The following is a 24,599-nucleotide window of genomic DNA, read 5'->3' on the forward strand; positions in this document are numbered from 1 at the left end:
CAATTCCCCCCCCCAAAAAACGCACAACCCGCCAACAGGCAATGGCTTCCCCCCCCCCCCAGAATGCGTCACTTCATAGGTGAATTAGGCCAAAGGAACATGGCAGTTATCTTTTCCTCACAGGGCCTGTATTGGGTAACTGTCCAACTGTTTACTGTGGAGAACAAAATACAACACTGCTAAAATGGGACTTCTGACAATCCAAAATGTCTGGGCCCTTCACTTATGGTCGCTATTACGTATCGGCCTCTCTTTGACCTGATATTTGCTTAACTGACAACTTGTATCTCACATCCTAGAATACGAGTGAAACCCCTCCTTTTGAGAGGATCAGCTCCTATTGTTTTGAGAGTCCCAGAATCCTTGTCGTTGCCCTTTGTCAACATTCCAGGCTCCTCCTGACAAAGCCTTCAACATACACAAAGAAGGTGTGCGGTTGGTTGTGAACACTCAACATTGAAAGCAATCAGACTGGCTTCGATTGCTTGTATCTATACAAGGATGTAAGGGATTTGTTTTTCCCAACAGCGAGGCTGCTATCTAGGTGAGGGCAGAGCTTTCATTAAAACTTTAGCCCACTGCAAGATTAATGTGTGTAGTCTTGGGTGGTTTAATCTTCTAGTACTCTGGAGAGAGGGAGAGAAGAGATAGAGAGAGAGAGAGGGAGAGAGAGAGAGAGCTTAGAGAAGAGCTAGAGAGAAGACGAGAGAGAGAGAGAGAGAGAGAGAGAGAGAGAGAGAGAGAGGAAGAGAGAAGAGAGAGAGAGAGAGAGAGAGAGGAAGAGGGAGAAGAGAGACAGGGAGTGGACAGAGAGCGAGAAAATATAGAAGAGGGAGAGACAGCCTGCTGTTGGAAAAATACAAATCCTTACAATCCTTGTACCAGATACACGGCAATCGTAGCCGTCTGATGCTTTCAAAATGTTGAGTGGTTCACAACCAACCGCAACACCTGCCCTTTCGCACCATGGTTAAGAGCCTGTAAGTAACGCTTTCACTGTAAAGGTCTACACTGTTTCGGTATTCGGCCACCTGACAAATAAACTTTTGGATTTGATTTGATTTGAGAGCAGAGAGAAGATAAGAGAGAGGGAAGAGAGAGAGAGAGAGAGGAGAACAGACAGAGAGAGACAGGAAGGGACAGAAGAGTGAGGGAGAGAGACAGAGAGAGGAGGGCGAAAGAGGAAGAGAGGAGAAGAGAAGAAACAGAGACAACAGAGATGACAGGGAGGGACGAAGAGAGAGGGAGAGAGAGAGAGAGACAGTGAGGAGAGGGAGAGACATAGAGAACAGAGAGAGACAGGGAGGACAGAGAGAGAGGGAGAGAGAGAGAGAGACAGGGAGGGAACAGAGAGCGAGGGAGCGAGAGAGATGAGGGTGGTGATGGTGTGACTCAAACCTTTTTAATCACAGGTTTTATAATTAAAGATGGAAAAAGAGAGGGATGAGAGAAGGAGGCCCTTATGCTCAAGTGTCAATACAACTACAACAATAAGAGAGTTATTTTAGGCTGCGTAAACGCAGCACAGGTTAGATGTGTGGTCTAGCGAGCCCTCCCTGGTTAACAAACAACTAAATTACAAAGTCTTTAATTAGCAGTGGTGTAAAGTACTTAAGTAAATACTTGAAAGTACTACTTAAGTCCTTTTTGGGGGGTATCTTCACTTTACTTTTTATATTTTTTACAAATTTTACTTTTTCTTCACTACATTCCTAAAGAAAAATTAAGAACTTTTTACATCATACATTTTCCCTGACACCCCAAAAGTACTCGTTATAATATTGAATGCTTAGCAGGACAGAAAATGGTCTAATTCAACACACTTATCAAGAGAACATCCTGGTCATCCCTACTGCCTCTGATCTGGTGGACTCACTAAACAGAGAACATCCCTGGTCATCCCACTGCCTCTGATCTGGTGGACTCACTAAACAGAGAACATCCCTGGTCATCCCAACTGCCTCTGATCTGGTGGACTCCACTAAACAGAGAACATCCCTGGTCATCCCTACTGCCTCTGATCTGGTGGACTCACTAAACACACATCCTTTGTTTGTAAGTGACGTCTGAGTGTTGGAGTGTTGGAGTGGCCCCTGGCTATCCGTAAATAGAAAATAAAAAGGTTCCCTCTGGTTTGCTTAATATAAGGAATTTGAAAAGATTTATACTTTTACTTTTGATACTTAAGTATATTTAAAACCAAATACTTTAGACTTTTACTCAAGTATTATTTATTGGGTGACTTACTTTCACTTTTTACTTGATTCATTGTATATTAAGGTATCTTTACTTTTACTCAAGTATGACAATTGTGTACATTTTCTACCACTGGTAATTAGTTTGGGTGGGTGGGGCTATGGTGGTGTGGGCTTATGGTCCCAAAAGGCGAGGGAGCCCCAGAAGGCTAGGGAGCCCCAGAAGGCTAGGGAGCCCCAAAAGGCTAGGGAGCCCCAAAAGGCTAGGGAGCCCCAGAAGGCTAGGGAGCCCCAGAAGGCTCTGACTGCATGTGTAAGAATGGATGTGGGTATTCTGTTATTGTGTGACGCCCCATTCAAGTTGCCCAGCCCTGGTCTAGATGATCAGTCACGACTTCAGACCGCTGTAATGACAAGCACGACGAAATTCTGGAGGCAAAAAGTGGACCGTTTTATTACATTAAAATGTTCCATACACACTATTTCATATTGCTTCAGACATAAGTTACATGTTTTTCTCCCCCTGTTAGAATAAGTCCAGTTAAACAACTCTGTAACAAAATGTAGGTACAACATTTATGAAAATATACATTTCTCTAAACAGGTCAGTCCTGACCGTACAAAGAATAAGGTAGAAACATTCATTTCCAGTACTATTTGTTTTAAACATGTACGTTATTAAAAGTCATTCAAGTTACATACAATAATACCATATACTGGTTTCCATATGGACACATTCAAATATACTCTTTAAACTGGCATTCCAATATATCAAGTGGACTCAATGTCTTAGCAAAGATAGAGAAAATGTCAACATAATCACTGTAAAACACTCAAACAATTTGGTCATGATGTAAGTAAGTAAAAGCCTTAAAACATATGGACCATTGTCAACAGAACAGTACATCAAACTAAGATCTGAACTTTCTCAAATACACTATATGATATTTCTAGATTTAGATCGTTTTGCTTTGAAATATATAATAATTAAATATGTTAAAGCTTTAATACTGCTACTTACGTTCTTAAGTGGGCCAACGTTTCAACTGTTGAAAATAAGTATACATACAATTAGACAGAATAGCCCTTAAAAGGTTTATAGAAAACCAAAAACGCTAGTATCGACTGATGATATCCTTCATTTCAACTCCGAATCCCTGTGACTATGTTAAACAAAGCCAAAAACCAACACCTGTTTAAAGAGCAAAGACAAACGATTATCAATACGACGAATAAATAACCCCCCCAAAAAATATTATCACCGGTATCTTTAGGAACATCGTTCCCGAATATCCTTCACAACGACCTGACGCTCACAAAACCTTGATAATCTAACACGTTTCAATACTTTCACCACATTGTGCCTAATAACACTTTTCTCTCTCTCTCTAAATGTTAAGACAATTGTTTTTTCACTGAAGGTAAAAGCTGTAAAACAGAAGACTGTTTAAGGCGTGGATACGTACAGTGAGATGCTACACTATACTGAGAAATTCATGAACCAGAAACTGCAGGTAAGGTTGGACCAGAGCTGTTAATATGTTAATACATGTATTTATAATCTCAAACTCAACACTGCCACTAAAGTACCTTAATCCTCAATTCTATATATATTAAAAAAAATTTTTTTTTGATCATTTAAATCAAATCAAATTGATTATGTATGCTAAATTAGTATATGTATCTGTATATGCTGTGTCTACGAATTCCCTGCAAATCTCAGTAGTCTATAGGAAAATAAAAGACGTTTCATAAACCAGGCACTCACTTTGATTGCATTAAGCAAACATAACATTTTAAGGAGTTGCACGAATTACAGCAGCCAAAAGAGATATGTACATACACTACCGTTCAAATGTTTGGGGTAACTTCGAAATGTCCTTGTGTTGTTGAAAGAAATGCAAAAAAAAAATGTGTCCATTAAAATAACATCAAATTGATCAGAAATAAAGTGTAGGTATTGTCAATGTTGTAAATGACTATTGTAGCTGGAAACGGCTGATTTTTTTATGGAATATCTACATACAGTAGGCGTACAGAGGTCTATTATCAGCAACAGTGAAGAGGCGACCCCCGTGATGCTGGCCTTCTAGGCAGAGTTGCACAGAAAAAGCCATTTCTCAGACTGGCCAATAAAAATAAAATATTAAAATTGTCAAAAGAACACAGACACTGGACAGAGGAACTTTGCCTAGAAGGCCAGCATCTCGGAGTTGCCTCTTCACTGTTGACTTTGAGACTGGTGTTTTGCGGGTACTATTTAATGAAGCTGCCAGTTGAGGACTTGTGACTCATCTGTTTCTCAAACTAGACACTCTAATGTACTTGTCCTCTTGCTCAGTTGTGCACCGGAGCCTCCCACTTCTCTTCTAGTCTGGTTAGAGCCAGTTTTACGAAATCTTCAGTTTCTTGGAAATTTCTCGCATGGAATAGCCTTCATTTCTCAGAACAAGGATAGACTGACGAGTTTCATTAGAAGTCCTTTGTTTCTCGCCATTTTGAGCCTGTAATCGAACACACAAACGCTGATGCTCCAGATACTCAACTAGCCTAAATAAGTTTTATTGCTTCTTTAATCAGGACAACAGTTTTCAGCTGTGCTAACACAATTACAAAAGGGTTTTCTAATGATCAATTAGCCTTTTAAAATGATAAACTTGGATTAGCTAACACAACATGCCATTGGAACACAGGAGTGATGGTTGCTGATAATGGGCCTCTGTACGCCTATGTAGATATTCCATTAAAAATCAGCTGTTTCCAGATACAATAGTCATTTACAACATTAACAATGTCTACACTGTATTGCTGATCAATTTCATGTGATTTTAATGGACAGAAAATGCGCTTTTCTTTCAAAAACAAGGACATTTCGAAGCGACCCCAAACTTTTGAACGGTGGTGTATATAGTTTAATGTTCAGTACGTATGATTTAATTAAACATAAATGAATACACATTTCTTAACAACGACATTATGGGTTAATATGCACAATGCAAAGAAAGTAACACACGTACAAAGAAAATTGGTAAAGCTAACCGAAATTACTTTGGAAATGTAAAACGGAGAAATGTAAATATCGACATTGTTCTTCAAATGAAAAAGGAAAAAAATTATGTCAAACCAATACATTAAATATATTTTATAACATATATAAAATTAAATTAAAACCATAAAAAACGACTTGGATTCTAACAGTCATCATGTGAAGAAAATGAATAATCTAACACCATATAGGTTGTAGTAATACATGACTTGAGTGCAGCGTTATAGTAGCAGCCAGCATATAGTAAACTACACAGAGGACATCTGCAGCTGAATCAGGTGGCTGTAAACAAGGGTCAACTGTAACCCCCCCCCCCCACCCCCTTCATTGCAACAGTTCACTCTTTTTGGTGGGAGTGGTGGTCTCTGGCTCCCCTGAGTCAGAGACATTGATGGGGCTATCCCTGGAGAAGACCTCAGTGGACTCCCTCCACACGCAGTCGGCGATGGTCTTGAAGGTGTGGTTGCCGCACTTGGGCCTTACCTTCTGCGAGGCGTTGTTGACGATCTGCCGGCTGTTGGACGTGGCAATCTTGATCTTGAGTGCGGCGTCCACGCGGTCCACCACCGTGTATGTGCTGATGCTGCCGTCCTCGAAGCCGATGATGATGTTGAGTGCCCGCTGGGACAGGCAGAGGAAGGTGGGCGTCTTGTAGAGGGAGCATGTTCCGATGCTCTTTCCATCTGCCAGACGCATCACGATCAGGTTGGACACCACACCAGCTTCGTCATCTTCATCGCAGTTCCGGAAGCAGATGTAGACCAGGTAGCGCCCGTCCCTGGACAGCTTCTGCCGCCAGATGATACCGGCGGCGTGAACAAGCCTCAGCTTTCCGCTGTGAAGGTCCAACACGTTAATGTTCTCGTCGCCCTTGGAGACAATACCCAGTTTCCCATTTGGTGAAATCTGGAAGTCTTCCAGGTTTTTGAGGAAGTTAGTAGGCAGCTGGACGCGTCTGCAGACTGACTCGTCCGCCACGCTCCATATAAACACAGTCTCTGTCGATGTAATGAAGACCACGAAGTCAGGGCAGTCGGGAATAAGCTTGAAGTTGACAATGCTAATGCCGTCGTCACAGACAAACTTCTTAGAAATACTGCCTGACCAGAGGCTGACAGCGAGCAGCTTGTTTTTAGTAGTTCCCACTAGGAAGGTGTTTGCGGTGGTGATCAGTGCGTTCTGGAGGGTCACCAGTATGTTGCACACTTTGTGTCCGGTGGCCAGCCTCCAGACTCGGGAGCAGTTTTGTTCGCAGAGGGACACCACAAACTGGTCGTTGTGGGTCATCAGGAGCTGGGATATCTTCTGTCCGTTGATGCGGAAAATGTTTTCGCCAGTGGCCGTGTGCCAGATGTACTGGCTGCACTTGTCATCCGACGTCACCATGAGATCCCCGGAGGAGGTCAGGACACAGTTCTCCACCAAGCCCTCGTGCTTGAAGACAGTCTCGATGAAGCCCGTGCTGAAGTTCCACTTGTGGATGGCTTCGGAGCCATCCATGGTGAACACAAAGTCTTCCCTTCCAGAAAGCTGTAAACTCTGGATCCTCTTACCTGTTTTGTCGATGTTGGACATGGCGGTGATGATGTCAATGTCCCAGACAGATAGCACTCCACTGCTGGCAACAGACAGGAGCAGGTTGTGGTGGGTGGACTTGATGAGTTTAATGATGGCCCCAGAGATCTCAATCAGACTGGCCATGCACTGCCCGCTGTCCCTCCTCCACACAAATATGGACGACGTGTTCTCCATGGAGGCCACGATACTTTGGCCATTTTTGGAGAGGACTGCTGCCACGAAACGCTCAGCGCGCTTGGCCTTGAACTTCTCTGCCATCTTCCACAACTTGGTGTCCAGGACCTCGATGCTCTTGTCTTTGCAGATGAGGATGGAGCGCTGGTCCTCTGACAGCTCAATGCCCACCACCTCGCTCTCGTCCCCCCGGCAGTCGTAATCTTCCATCAGTCTGGGGTTGGTGATCTCTTTGGTGTTCCACACCGACAGGCTTCCCTCATTATCGATCATCACCATCTGGTGAATGGTGTCCAGGACTAAGATGGACTTGACGAATCCCCCGGAAAACTCGGACGTGACCGTGGCTAGTTTGTCCCCGGTGCCCAGATGGAAGATGGACGTGGTGTTGAGATACTGACCACAGAAGGCATACATTCCATCCGGGGAGCATTGGACGCAGGTGACCTCGTACCAGCAGTGGAACTGGTAGAGGGGCCAGCCGTAGAGCAGATCGATCACATTAACGTCTTTACTGGCCTCTAGCCAGGCCAAGGCATGATGGCTGGCCAGTGTGAATCCGTTGATGAAAGCCACCCCTCCCGTGATACCACAGTGCTTAGAGCCCTTGATGTCTACTTCGGACAGCAGGCAGGACTTATGGTTGTCATAAATGAGCAGCGTATTCTTGGTGGTTGCCACGACCAGGTACTTCTCATCGCTTGTTAGTCTGATCCCCAAGACAACCGAGCGGGCCGTGTCTATCTGCCGGAGGAGCTGCCTGCTCTCCACGTCCCATGTGCTGACGGACCCGTCGTCCAGGGCCACGAGGACAATGTTGGGGGCTAGGGTGGGCAGGATCTCCACTATCTGCATGTAGCTGGAGCACAGCGGCAGCCTTTCAGGGCTGTAGGTGACATCCATGGAGGAGTGGAGGGGCACGATGGAGCAGTACTTGGGGCCGTCCTTGTCGCACTCCAGGAGGAGGTGTCGAAGCTTTGGTAGGGAGGTTACCACGGGGAGGAGCCTCTGCTGCAGCTCTGCAGACAGGGACGCCGGGTTTTTCATCACTTTGACCTTGATGCTGCGCAGCGTGGCGGCCAAGAACTTGAGCTCTTTCTCCTGGGAGTAGCTGTAAGCTACGTCGATGTCGGTCAGCGCCTTCTCAAACTGCCCTATCTTGATCATGGTGTAAAGCCAACTGAAGTTCATGATGACCCCGTACATGAGGTCGTCCGTGCGGCCACTCCGAGTCAGGTGGTAGAGGAGCTCTGTCATCTTCCTGTGGTTGACGAAGAAGATGTCAGGCTCGAGGAGGTTGCACTGGAACACCCAGGGCTGCTCAGGGGTCTGCCTGTCATAGGAGTACTTCTCGGCGGATGCTTCTTTGTGGGACGGCTGCTGGGGGTGGGGGTTCTTGTGTTGGGAGATGTTGAGCGAGGCAAAGTGGTTGTTGTCGCAGTGGAAGATCTTTTTCCTGCCGCCCGACCACGCCCCCAGGAAGTACTCGGCCAGGAGGCTGTGCATCTGGTGCACGTCCTCCTCATTGCTAAGATACAGCTTCTGGGCGATGAGGTGCAGATGTCTATTGGCCCACACCATCAGGGTAACGTTTCTCACCTGCCTCTCCACCAGGTACCCCTCCAGTTCCTCTTTCAACCTCGCCACCAGGTCATAGGAGATCCTCAGCGGGTTTTTTAGATTTGAACTGACCATGATATCTCCCAGCACACTGTTATCCAGTGACAAAATATCCTCCAGCTCTACCTCCGTTAAGCCCGCCTTGGCCATGGTAATGTATCCCAGCGCCCTGAACACGAACCGCTGCCCCAGCTTGTTCTCCACCGAGTAGAAGAGCTGCTCAATGCTCTCGTGCACGGTGGAGCACAGCGAACGGTCGTCCACGTCCTTGTGCGAGCGCCAGTGTACCACCTCCCGGTAGACGAGGTTGACGAACATGGGTAGCGTGCACTTGGCCAGCGCTTCATTGACGTAGATCTGCTGTCCCGAGGTCACCTTCCTCTTCAACCCCAGCAGCTGCTGCTTCAGTGTTTGACTACAGGTCTTGCGGTCACGCTGCACCAGCTCTACGTAGCGTCCTTCATCATGGATCAAACAGCGGAGCTTTTGGAGGATTCCGTGCTTGTTGGGTAATGTTGAGACAACGATGCGGACAGTGCGAGGCAGGTGGGCGGGAAGCCACCACAGCTTGCGGGCCTCGTCGGCCTCTGAGAGCTGCTCCAGCGCATCCAGGATGATGACCAGGGGCCGTTGGAAGGAGGACTCCCCCAGGAGGTTGACTAGCAGCTCCGTCATCTCCTGGATCTTGTTGGGAAGGAAGTGGATGAGGCAGCGGTAGTTAATGGCGATCTGCTCGCAGATGCTCTGGAGGAGGGTGCGCAGGTTTGTGGCAAACTCCGAGGAGCCCACGAAGCGGACGATGACCACCGGGTCTGTCTCGGGGCCCATCTCCGTCTGGAGCCACGTGTAGGCCTGGAAACGACAAAGAGAGAGAGAGAAAAGAGATTTAGTCACTTTTTCAAGGATAGTTGTCTTACATGAAGGAGCTCTGTGAAGAGATGCGTAATACACAACTCAGAGAGAGGAAACATACAAGGCCATGTTTTCAATAACGGATTGCATTTATAAAACAGTTTTCAAAGCCTCAAAGCCTCTCAAAGCGCGTTCCACTCTAAGGGAAGGGTTATCAAAACTGAAAAAGCTTGGTGAAAAAAATTATATATATAGTTTTGTCGTTCATTTTGTGTTATTATGTAATTTCTAATTAGCGCTAGCTTTTTGCAATCATTTTTACCCAATCCATATTTACTCTGTGTGACTCAGAAGTCAACATAAAGCTCTACTAAAGTGGAAGGAGCTAGAATTGCTATTCGGAAAGCACTGGGCGTGATGTGATGCCAAGGTTAGAGCAGTGTACAGAGGACAGAGGTCTGTTTCAATACCAGGTATTCTGTCTCCTGGGGACATATACTTTACAAATAAAACCGCATGAATGTGAACTCAGTTTGTAGAGTTGATCCATTATTCAAGAGATCCTGTGAACATTTTAAGCTGTCCTCTCCTCGCCAAGGCCATGAGGTAAACAGAAAAACAACAAGCGAAAATGTAAACATTTTCAAGAGTTAGATAGACGTAGCCTGATCCCAGATCTGAGGAGGACTGGCCAGTCAGGTGCCCAGTGCATATCTCAGATATGTGAGTCTAACAATGCCTGATCCCAGATCTGTTTGTGCTTTAGTCTACTTCATTGTCAAGTCAAAACATGTTTTGCACGAGAATTCTACAAGGAGTTGGCATGAGTGCAGAAACGAACTGGCAGCCATGCAGGCTGAGATAGAAGTATCCAATGACTTTCCCAACATGAGAAATATTTCATGAATCAGTGTTGCTCCCTGTTTCCCTTGTTTCATACATATTTATAGTTTCATTCAATCATTCACCAAGGCCCCCTGCTGTGATTCCTAGAATCCTTACTAGACTATAGCAGTGTGTGGGTGTATGTGTGTTAGTGCGGGTGTGTGTGCGTGTTAGTGCGGGAGTGTGTGTGTGTGTTAGTGCGGGTGTGTGTGTCTACATGTGGGACTGGGACTGTGTGGATTCTATTGTACGTGACACGCATGGCACGTAGAATCCAGGGGCCTCATTTCTGACCGTAAATGTCACACTAAATATCTATGTGTCAACTCCAAGGAGACCAGGTCTCAGAGCTCATCATGATGGATATAGAGTTAGCGACTAAAATTGTGCAGTCTGGACAGTCTGCTCTGGTCGACAGGCTGTCACAGATCCTCCTCCTCCTCCTCTCTCCTCCCTCTCCCTCTCTCCCTCCTCCTCTCCTCCTCCCTCCTCCTCCCTTCTCCCCCCTCCCTCCTCCACAGAAGCAGCAGGTAGAAGCAAATAGAAAAAGGCTTTTTATCTACTATATCTAGCACTCTGTTCTATGTGACAACTCTGAACAATCTATTTCACCTGTGATAATGAACTGTCAACTGTGATCATTTAGAGGTGAAGGAATCTATTATAAAGGTCAAGAAGCAGGGTAGAGCGGCATCGGGTGACTACACTGTGTGGGCTCCTTGCAACATGACCCTAACATGACCTGGGCAACAGACGGCCCAGTAAGTGAACAGTGACCTGACCTGACAACACACACACACACACACACAACACACCACACACACACACACACACACACACACACACACACACACACACACACACACACACACACACACACACACACACACACACACACACACACACAACACACACACACAACACAACACACACATAAGATTAGGCACAAGTGCATAGTTGATGGATGGACTAACATGCAGCAAACTAACACAGATGGATAATGCACGCGTAACGAGCAGCAAATCGACACCCTTGCGTACTCTTACAGACAGACGCACTCAAGCAGACGAACACAGATAGACCCCAAAATGTACACTATCTCTCACACAAATGCCTGTTGTGATTGATAAAGCCTTTCATTTATTATTGCAACATCTAAACCAGGAAGTCCCAGGAAGTCCCATTAAGACCTAAAAGCCCCCCCCCCCTCAACAGTACAGTCAATCACCTGTTTGGCCACCTCGGCCAGCAGCAGTGTCTTCCCCGTGCAGGGCCCACCGTAGACCACCAGGGGGCTCATCCTACTCCCTTTAGACGGCAGCAGATACTCCTGCACCAGGTCCAGCGTCTCGCTCTTATAATCGTAGAAGGCCGAGAAGTTCTTACACAGGGAGAGGTGCTGAAGGATCTCGTCGTACAGGGGGTCGGTCTCTGTGTCAAAGTTCTGCTGGACCGTGGCCTGGATGATGTCCACCATATCCTCGTAGAACTGTTTACACAAGCCTTCCACGTAGTGGCTCTCCACTTCCTGGGAGTAGCCTAGTTTCATGTCGCAGTGCGTCACAGAGGAGTAGACGCGGAGGTTGGACGAGGCCACCACAGTGGGGATAAACTCGTCTCGCACTTTTAAAAGACGTTCGTAGGCTTCCTGGTTACGCATGACGCGGTCCTCGGCGACGACGATGTCCATGTACTTGGCCATCTCCGGGAGTTTGGCGTGCCGGTCGAAGTTGGAGATCTTGCGGATGTAGCAGACACACTTCTTGAGGAAGGCTGGCGTTTGTTTGCCCAAGGCGAAGTCCAACTCATCCTCCAAGGCTGAAAAACGGGAGAAAAACAAAAAAACAAACAAACAATCAATTCAAAGTTAGAAACATTTTTGTCCTTGAAGAAACTTGCTATATAATATTTCTGAGGAGTTAGGCTAATCCACACGTGATTTGGAGTCTTAATATTGTTCAAAGTTATATGCGTTATTGTTTCTGAACCCACACTACAGGCCTACTACTTTTCTAAGTAGCTTGAAAAAGGCTAGCACTGTGTTCTGTTGTGAGCTCCTAAGCTTTTTCTTCAAAACAGACTTGGGAGATTTGCGAGTCTTTAAGTAAAGCCACACAGATTCTGGCAGTCTTTTTTAGCCTGCCTTTAGCCTGCGATTAGATATGTTTCCCCTAAGCCTTGTTTGAGGAGAAAGACGGTTGATACAATCACATAACCAGCATTGCAGCCTTATCACAGCCACCCCCCTCCCCCCCCTCTCTCCTCCTCAAAGAGACAGTTCTACTGAAACTTTGCCAGCATCTCCCGTGTAGTATCGCCCACACTGCAGCGTGCTATAGAAGAGACGGTTAGAAAAGCCAGAGGGAAAAGAAAGGGGGAGATAAATGCTGTTTGAAGCTCGGAATAGTCAATTAACTGGCATACTGAATGTTTTTCCCCCCCAGTACACATAAGCACTGGCTATGTCTTTGAACAAATCACACATAGAAATCCGCATGGTAATCAAGTAAAATGACTTTGTGTGAATTTGTGAATTTGTCCACAGCGTATATATGGCTCAGCAAGGGGAACATAGTTAGAGACAATCCCCCAAAACTCTCTCTATATTCATTATAAAACAGGCTGTTGCTGCATCATTCTCTAGGTACAAACACCTAGCCTACAAAGAAACCACAGTGGCCACCCATGATGCCAATGTCCCACAAAACTCAACAAACATTTTGCAAGGTACATCAGCCTAGAAAGGCTACAGAGATATGCCAGAGAAACACCTTGCAGACACAGGGAATATACTAACTTTCTCTTTCACCCTCAAAACGGTTGATAGTGTCCAATTCAATCAGTGATGATTACATTCACCCAAAATGGAGTGACTTTTGGTGTAATTAGACCCAATTTGGAACACATTTGGAGCCCTCTAGGGCAGACCTACTTTAAATTGTAAACACAGAGAGATATTTTTTTTTAAAGGGGCTATATCTAGTCTGCATGTGTCGGTTTATCTCCGTGTTCCCTATCTGTAGAAACTCTCTGATGGTACATTGGCTCATGAGGAAAACGGATTGCTACCACAAAATCATCATAATAACTATATTTAACTAAAGCCTTCCCCAGTTAAATGTTTCAGGAGGTCAAATGAACACACACACACACACACATATCTTGGTTGTAAAATATAGCTCAGTAAAACAAGAAAACGCCACAACACTAAATAACACAATATACTATACTGAGTTTGATGGTATAACACCATAGAAGAAGAAGAAGAAGAAGAAGAAGAAGAAGAAGAAGGAGAAGAAGAAGAAGAAGAAGAAGAAGAAGGAGAAGAAGAAGAAGAAGAAGAAGAAGGAGAAGGAGAAGGAGAAAGGAGAAGAAGAAGGGGACAGGAGAAGAAGAAGGGGACAGGAGTAGCCTTCATACCAGAGCAGAGGAATTTCTTGGCCTGAGGTGGCTTCATGGTGCCCTTCTCCTGGAGCTGCAGGACAGACCTACGGAAGATCCCCTTGATCTCCCCAGACACGTTCCTCCACGCCTTGTCATTCTTCAGCTTGGCTGCACTGCTCGACTCCATCTGTAGAAGACAGGGAGATAAAGGGAGGTTTTTTAATGTTGGAATTGATGCACAGTTCAGCTTTTTGTTGTTGTTGTTGAACATATAGAGTAGATTAAACAATAAGTAACTAGCTCGATTGGTATGCTTTTGATTTTCAGACGGCAGTCTTAACAAAGCCAGAGACCTACTGTATACAGCTCTTTTTTTGACAAGGGAAAAAAGGAAGGAACTTATAGATAAGTTGGTAAATGGTAGAAACTGTTGAAGTTTCGACAAATCGACAAATCGATGCAATATAGTGCATCGTCTCCACAACCTGACTGGACCACACAGACATATAGAGAACGTCTATATCTGCTGATACCAATAGAACTACAGTGGATATCCTTGGAGAGCAGTGGAGGCTGGTGAGGGGAGGACGGCTCATAATAATGGCTGGAACGGAGCGAATGGAACGGCATCAAACACCATAGAAACCATGGAAACCACGTGTTTGATGTATTTGATACCGTTCCACTGATTCCGCCTCCAGTCATTACCACGAGCCCGTCCTCCCCAATTAAGGTGCCACCAACCTCCTGTGCTGGAGACAGGAAGTGAATGAGATTCACGAGAGAAGGTTCCAGGATGCCAACTGTGCTGTTTTCCTCCATCAAACCTCCAACCAAGAGGAAGAGCCGCTAAATGTTCAGCTAGCCAAACATGCTAAAAGCTAGTACTGTAGTGACAAGGTGACCGTCACACAGGCACGCACAAACATTCAGCTACCCGTTACAGTGTATTTATAATGCTTAACTCAACTAACTAGCCTAGCACTGTAGTTATATGGGGACTGCGACAGCTGCACAGAGAGCTGCAGATATGTTTACTGCTTAGTGCCGACTCACAGTAAGATTTACAAAGCTTTTAAGAAAACGCAAGGTGAATCTTTATAGGTCTCACACGTTCCACTAGAACTTTCCACCAGAACAACACATTCTAACGGGAGAAGCAACTTGATGTCCAGACGTTTTGAGAGAGCTGTTTCCAGGTGACTTTTACTGGCCAATATTACGAGTGCTTTAAAAAAGCCCTTTTTTGTGAATGTAAAGGGCATGCATCCAAGCATAACAGTTTGACTAAAACAGAGCAGAAAAGCTCCCTTTTCCAATGTAAATATGATACTGAACACTGATACTGACACTAAAGATCCTTACTGTCGTTTTATTTTCTGTAATTTGAAATAGATTTCCAAGTCTTTTTGTAAATGATTGTAAAGCCCAATTTGTCTGTCCATATTTTTTAATTTCGCTGACTTTACTGATGTGGTTGTCCCACCTAGCTATCTTAATAAGATGAATGCACGAACTGTAAGTCGCTCTGGATAATAACGTCGACTGAATATGGATGTTTCAGTATCTTGGGCTAGTCTCACTGAGACCGACCTACTCAGTCTTTTTCAATATGATCCGAGAGAACAGTGGAGGCTGGTGGGAGGAGCTATAGGAGGACAGTGGAATGGTATCAAACACATCACACACATGGGAAACCACGTTTGACTCCGTTCCGTGTCTTTCCTTCCTGCCATTACAATGAGACTGTTCTCCTATAGCTCCTCCCACCAGCCTCCACTGCAAGAGAACATGGCCGACGGCCATTCCAGAACAACTGGGTCTGAGCATATGTTCTGTAGGTTTTTTTTGAGGCAGAAGGTTTCAGATCTTACTGAGTTCTGGTAGTTCTTCAACATCTGGGCTTTGGGTTTGAGGTAGTAGGCCGGCGGCACGGAGTTCTCATCTCGACAGTACCACTCCTCCAGGATGTGCGTGTCTAGACCCGCCTCCACCGCAGCGTCCAGGATCATCTCAAACTCTGGAGCTTCCACCTCCCCCGGCACGCGGATACTGCCATACTTCTCTCCCACCAGCCCCTGGGGGGGGAAGAAAGAAAGACAGAGAGAGGTAGAAGGGTCATCATCCTCATCATCATCATCATCGCTTGACTTTCTATGATTATTGGTTTTCAAGGTTTCTAGTTGCTCTCAGTCTTGGAGTATCTTTGAGGCAATTTATGATTTTCACATTAAAGTGCTCATTGAAGTGCTTACGACAGCCTTTCATTTGTTTCCTGTTCCTGTTTACCCGGGCTGCTATCTGCCAGGCACGTGGGTGTACACACACACACACACACACACACACACACACACACACACACACACACACACACACACACACACCACACCACACACACACAACACACAACACACCACCACCACCACACACCACACACACACACAACACCACACACACACACCACACAGACTCACACAACACACACACGCACACACAACACACACACACACACACACACACACACACACACACACACACACACACACACACACACACACACACACACACACACACACACACACACACACACACACCGAGGCAGAGGTGTATTGTTTTAATTGGTCTGTGTTCCCTCTCAGTGTGTGGGTGGTTGCTTTGAATGGACATCAATGGAACGTAATGAAAATAACGGGAGTGTGGGTCGGTTCTACGGTCAGTGGAGGCTGGTGAGGAGGACGGCTCATTAATAATGCCCGGAGTGGAGTGAATGGAATGGTATCAAACGGTATCATAACCTGATGAAGACAGATTAGGTTATTAATTATTGCATCTGAGCTCCTAGAGTGTGAGGCTCAAGTTTTCTACATCACTAGCCAGCACCTCTCCTAAACAGGTGCTACTCTGCTAGCTAGCACCTCTCCTAAACAGGTGTTCTACTCCGCTAGCCAGCACCTCTCCTAACAGTGTGTTCTACTCCGCTAGCCAGCACCTCTCCTAAACAGGTGTCTTACTCTGCTAGCCAGCACCTCTCCAAACAGGTGTTCTACTCTGCTAGCCAGCACCTCTCCTAAACAGGTGTTCTACTCTGCTAGCCAGCACCTCTCCTAAACAGGTGTTCACTCTGCTAGCCAGCACCTCTAATAAACAGGTGTTCTACTCCGCTAGCCAGCACCTCTCCTAAACAGGTGTTCTACTCTGCTAGCCAGCACCTCTCCTAAACAGGTGTTCTACTCTGCTAGCCAGCACCTCTCCTAAACAGGTGTTCTACTCTCTAGCCAGCACCTCTAATAAACAGGTTTCTACTCCGCTAGCCAGCACCTCTCCTAAACAGGTGTTCTACTCTGCTAGCCAGCACCCTCCTAACAGGTGTTCTACTCTGCTAGCCAGCACCTCTCCTAAACAGGTGTTCTACTCTGCTAGCCAGCACCTCACTTAAACAGGTGTTCTACTCTGCTAGCCAGCACCTCTCCTAAACAGGTGTTCTACTCTGCTAGCCAGCACCTCTCCTAAAAAGGTGTTCTACTCTGCTAGCCAGCACCTCTCCTAAACAGGTGTTCTACTCTGCTAGCCAGCACCTCTCCTAAACAGGTGTTCTACTCTGCTAGCCAGCACCTCTCCTAAACACTACCTCAGCCAGCACCTCTCCTAAACAGGTGTTCTACTCTGCTAGCAGCACCTCTCCTAAACAGGTGTTCTACTCTGCTAGCCAGCACCTCTCCTAAACAGGTGTTCTACTCTGCTAGCCAGCACCTCTCCTAAACAGTGTTCTACTCTGCTAGCCAGCACCTCTCCTAAACAGGTGTTCTACTCTGCTAGCCAGCACCTCTAATAAACAGTGTTCTACTCTGCAGCCAGCACCTCTCCTAAACAGGTGTTCTACTCTGCTAGCCAGCACCTCTCCTAAACAGGTGTTCTACTCTGCTAGCCAGCACCTCTCCTAAACAGGTGTTCTACTCTGCTAGCCAGCACCTCTAATAACAGGTGTTACTCTGCTAGCCAGCACCTCTCCTAAACAGGTGTTCTACTCTGCTAGCCAGCACTCTCAATAAACAGGTGTTCTACCCTGCTAGCCAGCACCTCTAATAAACAGGTGTTCTACTCTGCTAGCCAGCACCTCTCCTAAACAGGTTCTACCTCTGCTAGCCAGCACCTCTCCTAAAACAGGGTTCTACTCTGCTAGCCAGCACCTCTAAACAGGTGTTCTACTCTGCTAGCCAGCACCTCTCCTAAACAGGTGTTCTACTCTGCTAGCCAGCACCCTCTCAAACAGGTGTTCTACTCTGCTAGCCAGCACCTCTCCTAAACAGGTGTTCTACCTGCTAGCCAGCACCTCTCCTTAACAGGTGTTCTACTCTGCTAGCCAGCACCTCTCCTAAACAGGTGTTCTACTCTGCTAGCCAGCACCCTCCTAAACAGGTGTTCTACTCTGCTAGCCAGCACCTCTCCTAAACAGGTGTTCTACTCGCTAGCCAGCACCTCTCCTAAACAGGTGTTCTACTCCGCTAGCCAGCACCTCTCCTAAACAGGTGTTCTACTCTGCTAGCCAGCACCTCTCCTAAACAGGTGTTCTACTCTGCTAGCAGCACTCTCTAAACAGGTGTTCTACTCCGCTAGCCAGCACCTCTCCTAAACAGGTGTTCTACTCTGCTAGCCAGCACCTCTCCTAAACAGGTGTTCTACTCTGCTAGCCAGCACCTCTCCTAAACAGGTGTTCTACTCTGCTAGCCAGCACCTCTAATAAACAGGTGTTCTACTCTGCTAGCCAGCACCTCTCCTAAACAGGTGTTCTACTCTGCTAGCCAGCACCTCTAATAAACAGGTGTGTGTTTCTTTCACCTCTAGATCAAACGGTATCAAACATTCCATGACACTCCATTCCAGCCATTATTATGAGCTGTCATCCCCTCAGCAGCGTCCGCTGTCGTCGCCACATGGAACAATGGAACTGACAATGTATGCACATATGAGATGAGGTTAAAGGTTGTTGTCAGGAATGCTATAATCTTCATCATTATCATCTTGAACAGTGACACCAGCATCATCACCACTCTCTCCCTATAATAATTTGGCCAGGGATACAAAATTATATAAAACCCAACCACTCACACACGCTTGATAGAATAATAGTATTTTAATCACATCTGCCTACCACGCTGAAATAATCTGCACTAACTAATTATCTTCTCACTCAAAACTAGGGTCGCAAAGGGAGGGGATATTACTCAAAACTTTGGAATTTTCCCAGTAACTACCAGAATTTTGGTATCTTTCAAAACATTTCCAAACAAATCAAATCAAATTTTATTTGTCACATGCACCTGTAACGTCTGCTTCCATCTCACACTCTCAAACACGTAGATCCCCTGAACGCAGCTCACTCTCCAGATCCCAATCACCTGAATTCTGATCACCTATTCACACACCTGTATGTCATTAGCACACACTATTTAGTTCAGTTCTTTGAACCCCATGATTGTGGTGTATTGTTTGCTCTGTGACACACGTCTAGTCGGAGCTCTGTTTGTCCTGTAATCTAATCCTCCTGTGTATGATAGTTTTTTCCTGCCTCACTAACAATGCCTTTTGCCTATTCCCTGCCTGTACTTTAGCCTATCAGATTTCCTGTTATCAACCTATTGTCTGATTTCCCGGACAACGTTCTTAGCCTTTTCCCTGCCTGTACTGTTTCCTTTTTGGACTCCCTGTGTATGACCTTCTGCCTGTCCCTGGACCCGGCTACCTGCCTCCTCCTGTGTATGACCTTCTGCCTGTCCCTGGACCCGGCTACCTGCCTCCATGGGAACATATGTTAACATTGCCAAAGCAAGTGAAGTAGATAATAATGAATAATCATAATGAACAGTAAACATTACACTCACAGAAGTTCCATGAATAAAGGCATAACAAATGTCATATTGTCTCTCTCTCACTCTCTCTTCTGTTCTGTAGTCCCATACAAACTGTTCTGTAGTCCCATACAACTGTTCTGTATCCCATACAAACTGTTCTGTAGTCCCATAACAAACTGTTCTGTAGTCCCACACAAACTGTTCTGTAGTCCCCACACAAACTGTTCTGTAGTCCCATAAAACTGTTTCTGTAGTTCCACACAAACTGTTCTGTAGTCCCATACAAACTGTTCTGTAGTCCCACACAAACTGTTCCTGTAGTCCCACACAAACTGTTCTGTAGTCCCATACAAACTGTTCTGTAGTCCCATACAAACTGTTCTGTAGTCCCCATACAAACTGTTCTGTGTCCCCCAAAACTGTTCTGTAGTCCCATACAAACTGTTCTGTAGTCCCCACAAACTGTTCTGTCGTCCCCACAAACTGTTCTGTAGTCCCCCACACAAACTGTTCTGTAGTCCCATACAAACTGTTCTGTAGTTCCACCAAACTGTTCTGTAGTCCACACAAACTGTTCTGTAGTCCCACACACAAACTGTCTGTAGTCCCACACAAAACTGTTCTGTAGTCCCAACATAACTGTTCGTAGTCACACAAACTGTTTCTGTAGTCCCACACCAAACTGTTCTGTAGTCCCACACAAACTGTTCTGTAGTCCCATACAAACTGTTCTGTAGTCCCACACAAACTGTTCTGTAGTCCCCCACAAACTGTTCTGTAGTCCCATACAAACTGTTCTGTAGTCCCCACAAACTGTTCTGTAGTCCCCCACAAACTGTTCTGTAGTCCCCCACACAAACTGTTCTGTAGTCCCTACAAACTGTTCTGTAGTTCCACACAAACTGTTCTGTAGTCCCACACAACTGTTCTGTAGTCCCACACAAACTGTTCTGTAGTCCCACACAAACTGTCTGTAGTCCCACACAAACTGTTCTGTAGTCCCACACAAACTGTTCTGTAGTTACACACAACTGTTCTGTAGTCCCACACAAAACTGTTCTGTAGTCCCTACAAACTGTTCTGTAGTCCCACACAAACTGTTTCTGTAGTCCCCCACAAACTGTTCTGTAGTCCCACACAAACTGTTCTGTACGTCCCCACACAACTGTTCTGTATCCCACACAAACTGTTCTGTAGTCCCCAACAAAACTGTTCTGTAGTCCCACACAAACTGTTCTGTAGTCCCCACACAAACTGTTCTGTAGTCCCCCACAAACTGTTCTGTAGTCCCACACAAACTGTTTCTGTAGTCCCACACAAATGTTCTGTAGTCCCCACAAACTGTTTCTGTAGTCCCACACAAACTGTTCTGTAGTCCCCACAAACTGTTCTGTAGTCCCACACAACTGTTCTGTAGTCCCCACACAAACTGTTTCTGTAGTCGCCACACAAACTGTTCCTGTAGTCCCACAAACTGTTCTGTAGTCCCACACAAATGTTCTGTAGTCCCCCACAACTGTTCTGTAGTCCACACAAACTGTTCTGTAGTCCCCACACAAACTGTTCTGTAGTCCCACACAAACTGTTCTGTAGTCCCCCACAAACTGTTCTGTAGTCCCACACAACCTGTTCTGTAGTCCCACCCACAAACTGTTCTGTAGTCCCACACAAAACTGTTCCTGTAGTCCCCACACAAACTGTTCTGTAGTCCCACACAAACTGTTCTGTAGTTCCCACACAAACTGTTCTGTAGTCCCCCACACAAACTGTTCTTGTAGTCCCCACAAACTGTTCTGTAGTCCACACAAACTGTTCTGTAGTCCCACACAAACTGTTCTGTAGTCCCCACACAAAACTGTTCTGTAGTCCCACACACAAACTGTTCTGTAGTCCCACACACAACTGTTCTGTGTCCCCCACAAACTGTTCTGTAAGTCCCACACAAACTGTTCTGTAGTCCCAACACAAACTGTTCTGTAGTCCCACACAAACTGTTCTGTAGTCCCCCCACAAACTGTTCTGTAGTCCCACACAAACTGTTCTGTAGTCCCACAAACTGTTCTGTAGTCCCACACAACTGTTCTGTAGTCCCACACAAACTGTTCTGTAGTCCCACACAAACTGTTCTGTAGTCCCACAAAACTGTTCTGTAGTCCCACACAAACTGTTCTGTAGTCCACACAAACTGTTCTGTAGTCCCCACAAACTGTTCTGTAGTCCCAACAAACCTGTTTGTAGTCCCACATAAACTGTTCTGTAGTCCCCCAAACTGTTCTGTAGTCCCACACAAACTGTTCTGTAGTCCCACTATAAACTGTTCTGTAGTCCACACAAACTGTTCTGTAGTCCCACACAAACTGTTCTGTAGTTCCACACAAACTGTTCTGTAGTCCCAACACCTGTTCTGTAGTCCCACACAAACTGTTCTGTAGTCCCACACAAACTGTTCTGTAGTCCCACACAAACTGTTCTGTAGTCCCCACACACAAATGTTCTGTAGTTCACACAAACTGTTCTGTAGTCCCCACACAAACTGTTCTGTAGTCCCACACAAACTGTTCTGTAGTCCCACACAAACTGTTCTGTAGTCCCACACAAACTGTTCTGTAGTCCCACACAAAACTCTGCCTTAAACTGTCTCTGTTAAAAGAAAAATCTGATGGAGGGTTTTTGATTGATCTGTTGCTATTTCCTAATGAGGAGAATGTATCTCATCTCCCGCTGTCTTTCAAAACTTTCCATTTCCTTCATGTCAGCGAGTTTGCTGTGATCTCGTTCAGCATCCATGTACAAACGACTGTCACTTATTTGTATCTTCACACAGCCTCATGCTTAACTCTCCCCCTCAGATCCCTCGCCAAGCAATTTCAGGGGAACTGCCTCAATTTTGTCCAGAAGGCCCGAATCGAAATTGGTTTTGGCTGAAAAATAGCTAGCTAACCCCGGTCACATGTCTTTCGTTGTATCTCAAAAAAGACACACAATCCCAAACACAAGACACTCATTTGATCTTGTTCAGTGTTTCTCATCAAAAGGCATTTTCATCAACAAGACTCAGAGCTGAAGGTACGACAAGTCACATAGACCAGTGTTTCCCAACCCTGGTCCTCCAGTACCCCCAACAGCCCAACCTGGTCCTCCAGTACCCAACAGCCCAACCTGGTCCTCCAGTACCCCCAACAGTGTTTCCAACCCTGGTCCTCCAGTACCCCCCAACAGTGTTTCTCCAACCCTGGTCCTCCAGTACCCCCAACAGCCCAACCCTGGTCCTCCAGTACCCCCAACAGCCAACCCTGGTCCTCCAGTACCCCCAACAGTGTTTCCCACCCTGGTCCTCCAGTACCCCCAACAGTGTTTCCCAACCCTGGTCCTCCAGTACCCCAACAGCCAACCCTGGTCCTCCAGTACCCCCAACAGCCCAACCCTGGTCCTCCAGTACCCCCAACAGTGTTTCCCAACCCTGGTCCTCTCAGTACCCCAACAGTGTTTCCCAACCCAAGTCCTCAGTACCCCCAAACAGTGTTTCCCAACCCTGGTCCTCCAGTACCCCCAACAGTGTTTCCCAACCCTGGTCCTCCAGGACCCCCAACAGCCCACCCTGGTCCTCCAGTACCCCCAACAGTGTTTCCCAACCCTGGTCCTCCAGTACCCCCAACAGCCCAAACCTGGTCCCCTCCAGTACCCCAACAGCCCAACCCTGGTCTGGAGGAACCTGGCACCATCCTACAGTGAAGCATGGTGGTGGCAGCATCAGGCTGTGGGGATGTTTTTCAGCGGCAGGGACTGGGAGACTAGTCAGGATCAAGGCAAAGATGAACAGAGCAAAGTACAGAGAGATCCTTGATGAAACCTGCTCCAGAGCGCTCAGGACCTCAGACTGGGCGAGGTTCACCTTCCAACAGGACAACGACCCTAAGCACACAGCCAAGACAACGCAGGGGTGGCTTTGGGACAAGTCTCTGAATGTCCTTGAGTGGCCCAGCCAGAGCCCGGACTTGAACCCAATCGCACCCTTTGGAGAGACTTGAAAATAGCTGTGCAGCAATGCTCCCCATCCAACCTGACTGAGCTTGAGAGGATCTGCAGAGAAGAATGGGAGAAAATCCCCAAATACAGGTGTGCCAAGCTTGTAGCGTCATACCCAAGAAGACTCAAGGCTGTAATCACTGTCAAATGTGCTTCAACAAACTATTAAGTAAAGGGTCTGAATACTTTCCAAAGGCAGTGTATATAAGTGTGTAAATATATATATATAAAATAATGATATAAATGGTTTCATGTGGAAACCCTCATATTAAATACCACATTCACTATGTTGATGGTTTATATTTATTTTGTTTTGAAAGCTTTGTCCTTAAAAAAAATCATCCTAATTAATTATTTAATATATTTGATGTGATAAAGCCACACAGAGGGCCAGAGATCATTACACACATCGGTGATAATCTGACACACCAAAAAAGGCCACTAGATATATAGCCCCTGTATATAGCCTCATTATTGTTATGTACTTTTCTTGTGTTACTTTTTGATTTTACATTTTTTTATCTTTAGTTTATTTCGTAAATATTTTCAGAACTCTATTTATTGAACTTCATTGTTGGTTAAGGGCTTGTAAGTAAGGATTTCACAGTTTCACACTAACCTGTTGTGTTCGGTGCTGTAATGAACACAATGGGAGACAGAGAGTGGTTTCAAGCGAGGTGTTGTAAAGGACCCACAGGAGGAGGCAGGTAGCCGGGTCAGGGACAAGGCAGAAGGTCATACACAGGAGGAGGCAGGTAGCCGGGTCCAGGGACAGGCAGAAGGTCATACCAGGAGGAGGCAGGTAGCCGGGTCAGGGACAGGCAGAAGGTCATACACAGGAGGAGGCAGGTAGCCGGGTCAGGGACAGGCAGAAGGTCATACACAGGAGGAGGCAGGTAGCCGGGTCCAGGGACAGGCAGAAGGTCATACACAGGAGGAGGCAGGTAGCCGGGTCCAGGGACAGGCAGAAGGTCATACACAGGAGGAGGA

General features: G+C 46.2%; 1 protein-coding gene across 1 annotated transcript in view; it reads right to left on the reverse strand.

Annotated features, from left to right (window-relative positions):
• Positions 1-5,565: 5,565 nt before the first annotated feature.
• The window catches only part of LOC112069869 (NACHT and WD repeat domain-containing protein 2), a 72,178-nt gene continuing 53,144 nt past the window's right edge, over positions 5,566-24,599 (reverse strand). Inside the window, exons 4-7 of the mRNA XM_024137248.2 lie at positions 15,609-15,812; positions 13,771-13,921; positions 11,579-12,168; positions 5,566-9,465 (exon numbers count right to left, since the gene is read on the reverse strand). Of these exons, the coding sequence (XP_023993016.1) occupies positions 5,566-9,465; positions 11,579-12,168; positions 13,771-13,921; positions 15,609-15,812 (4,845 nt within the window). The remainder of the gene's footprint in view (positions 9,466-11,578; positions 12,169-13,770; positions 13,922-15,608; positions 15,813-24,599) is intronic.

The sequence above is a fragment of the Salvelinus sp. IW2-2015 genome, unplaced genomic scaffold (assembly GCF_002910315.2).
Source record: "Salvelinus sp. IW2-2015 unplaced genomic scaffold, ASM291031v2 Un_scaffold1139, whole genome shotgun sequence".
In the NCBI taxonomy this organism is placed as follows: domain Eukaryota; kingdom Metazoa; phylum Chordata; class Actinopteri; order Salmoniformes; family Salmonidae; genus Salvelinus; species Salvelinus sp. IW2-2015.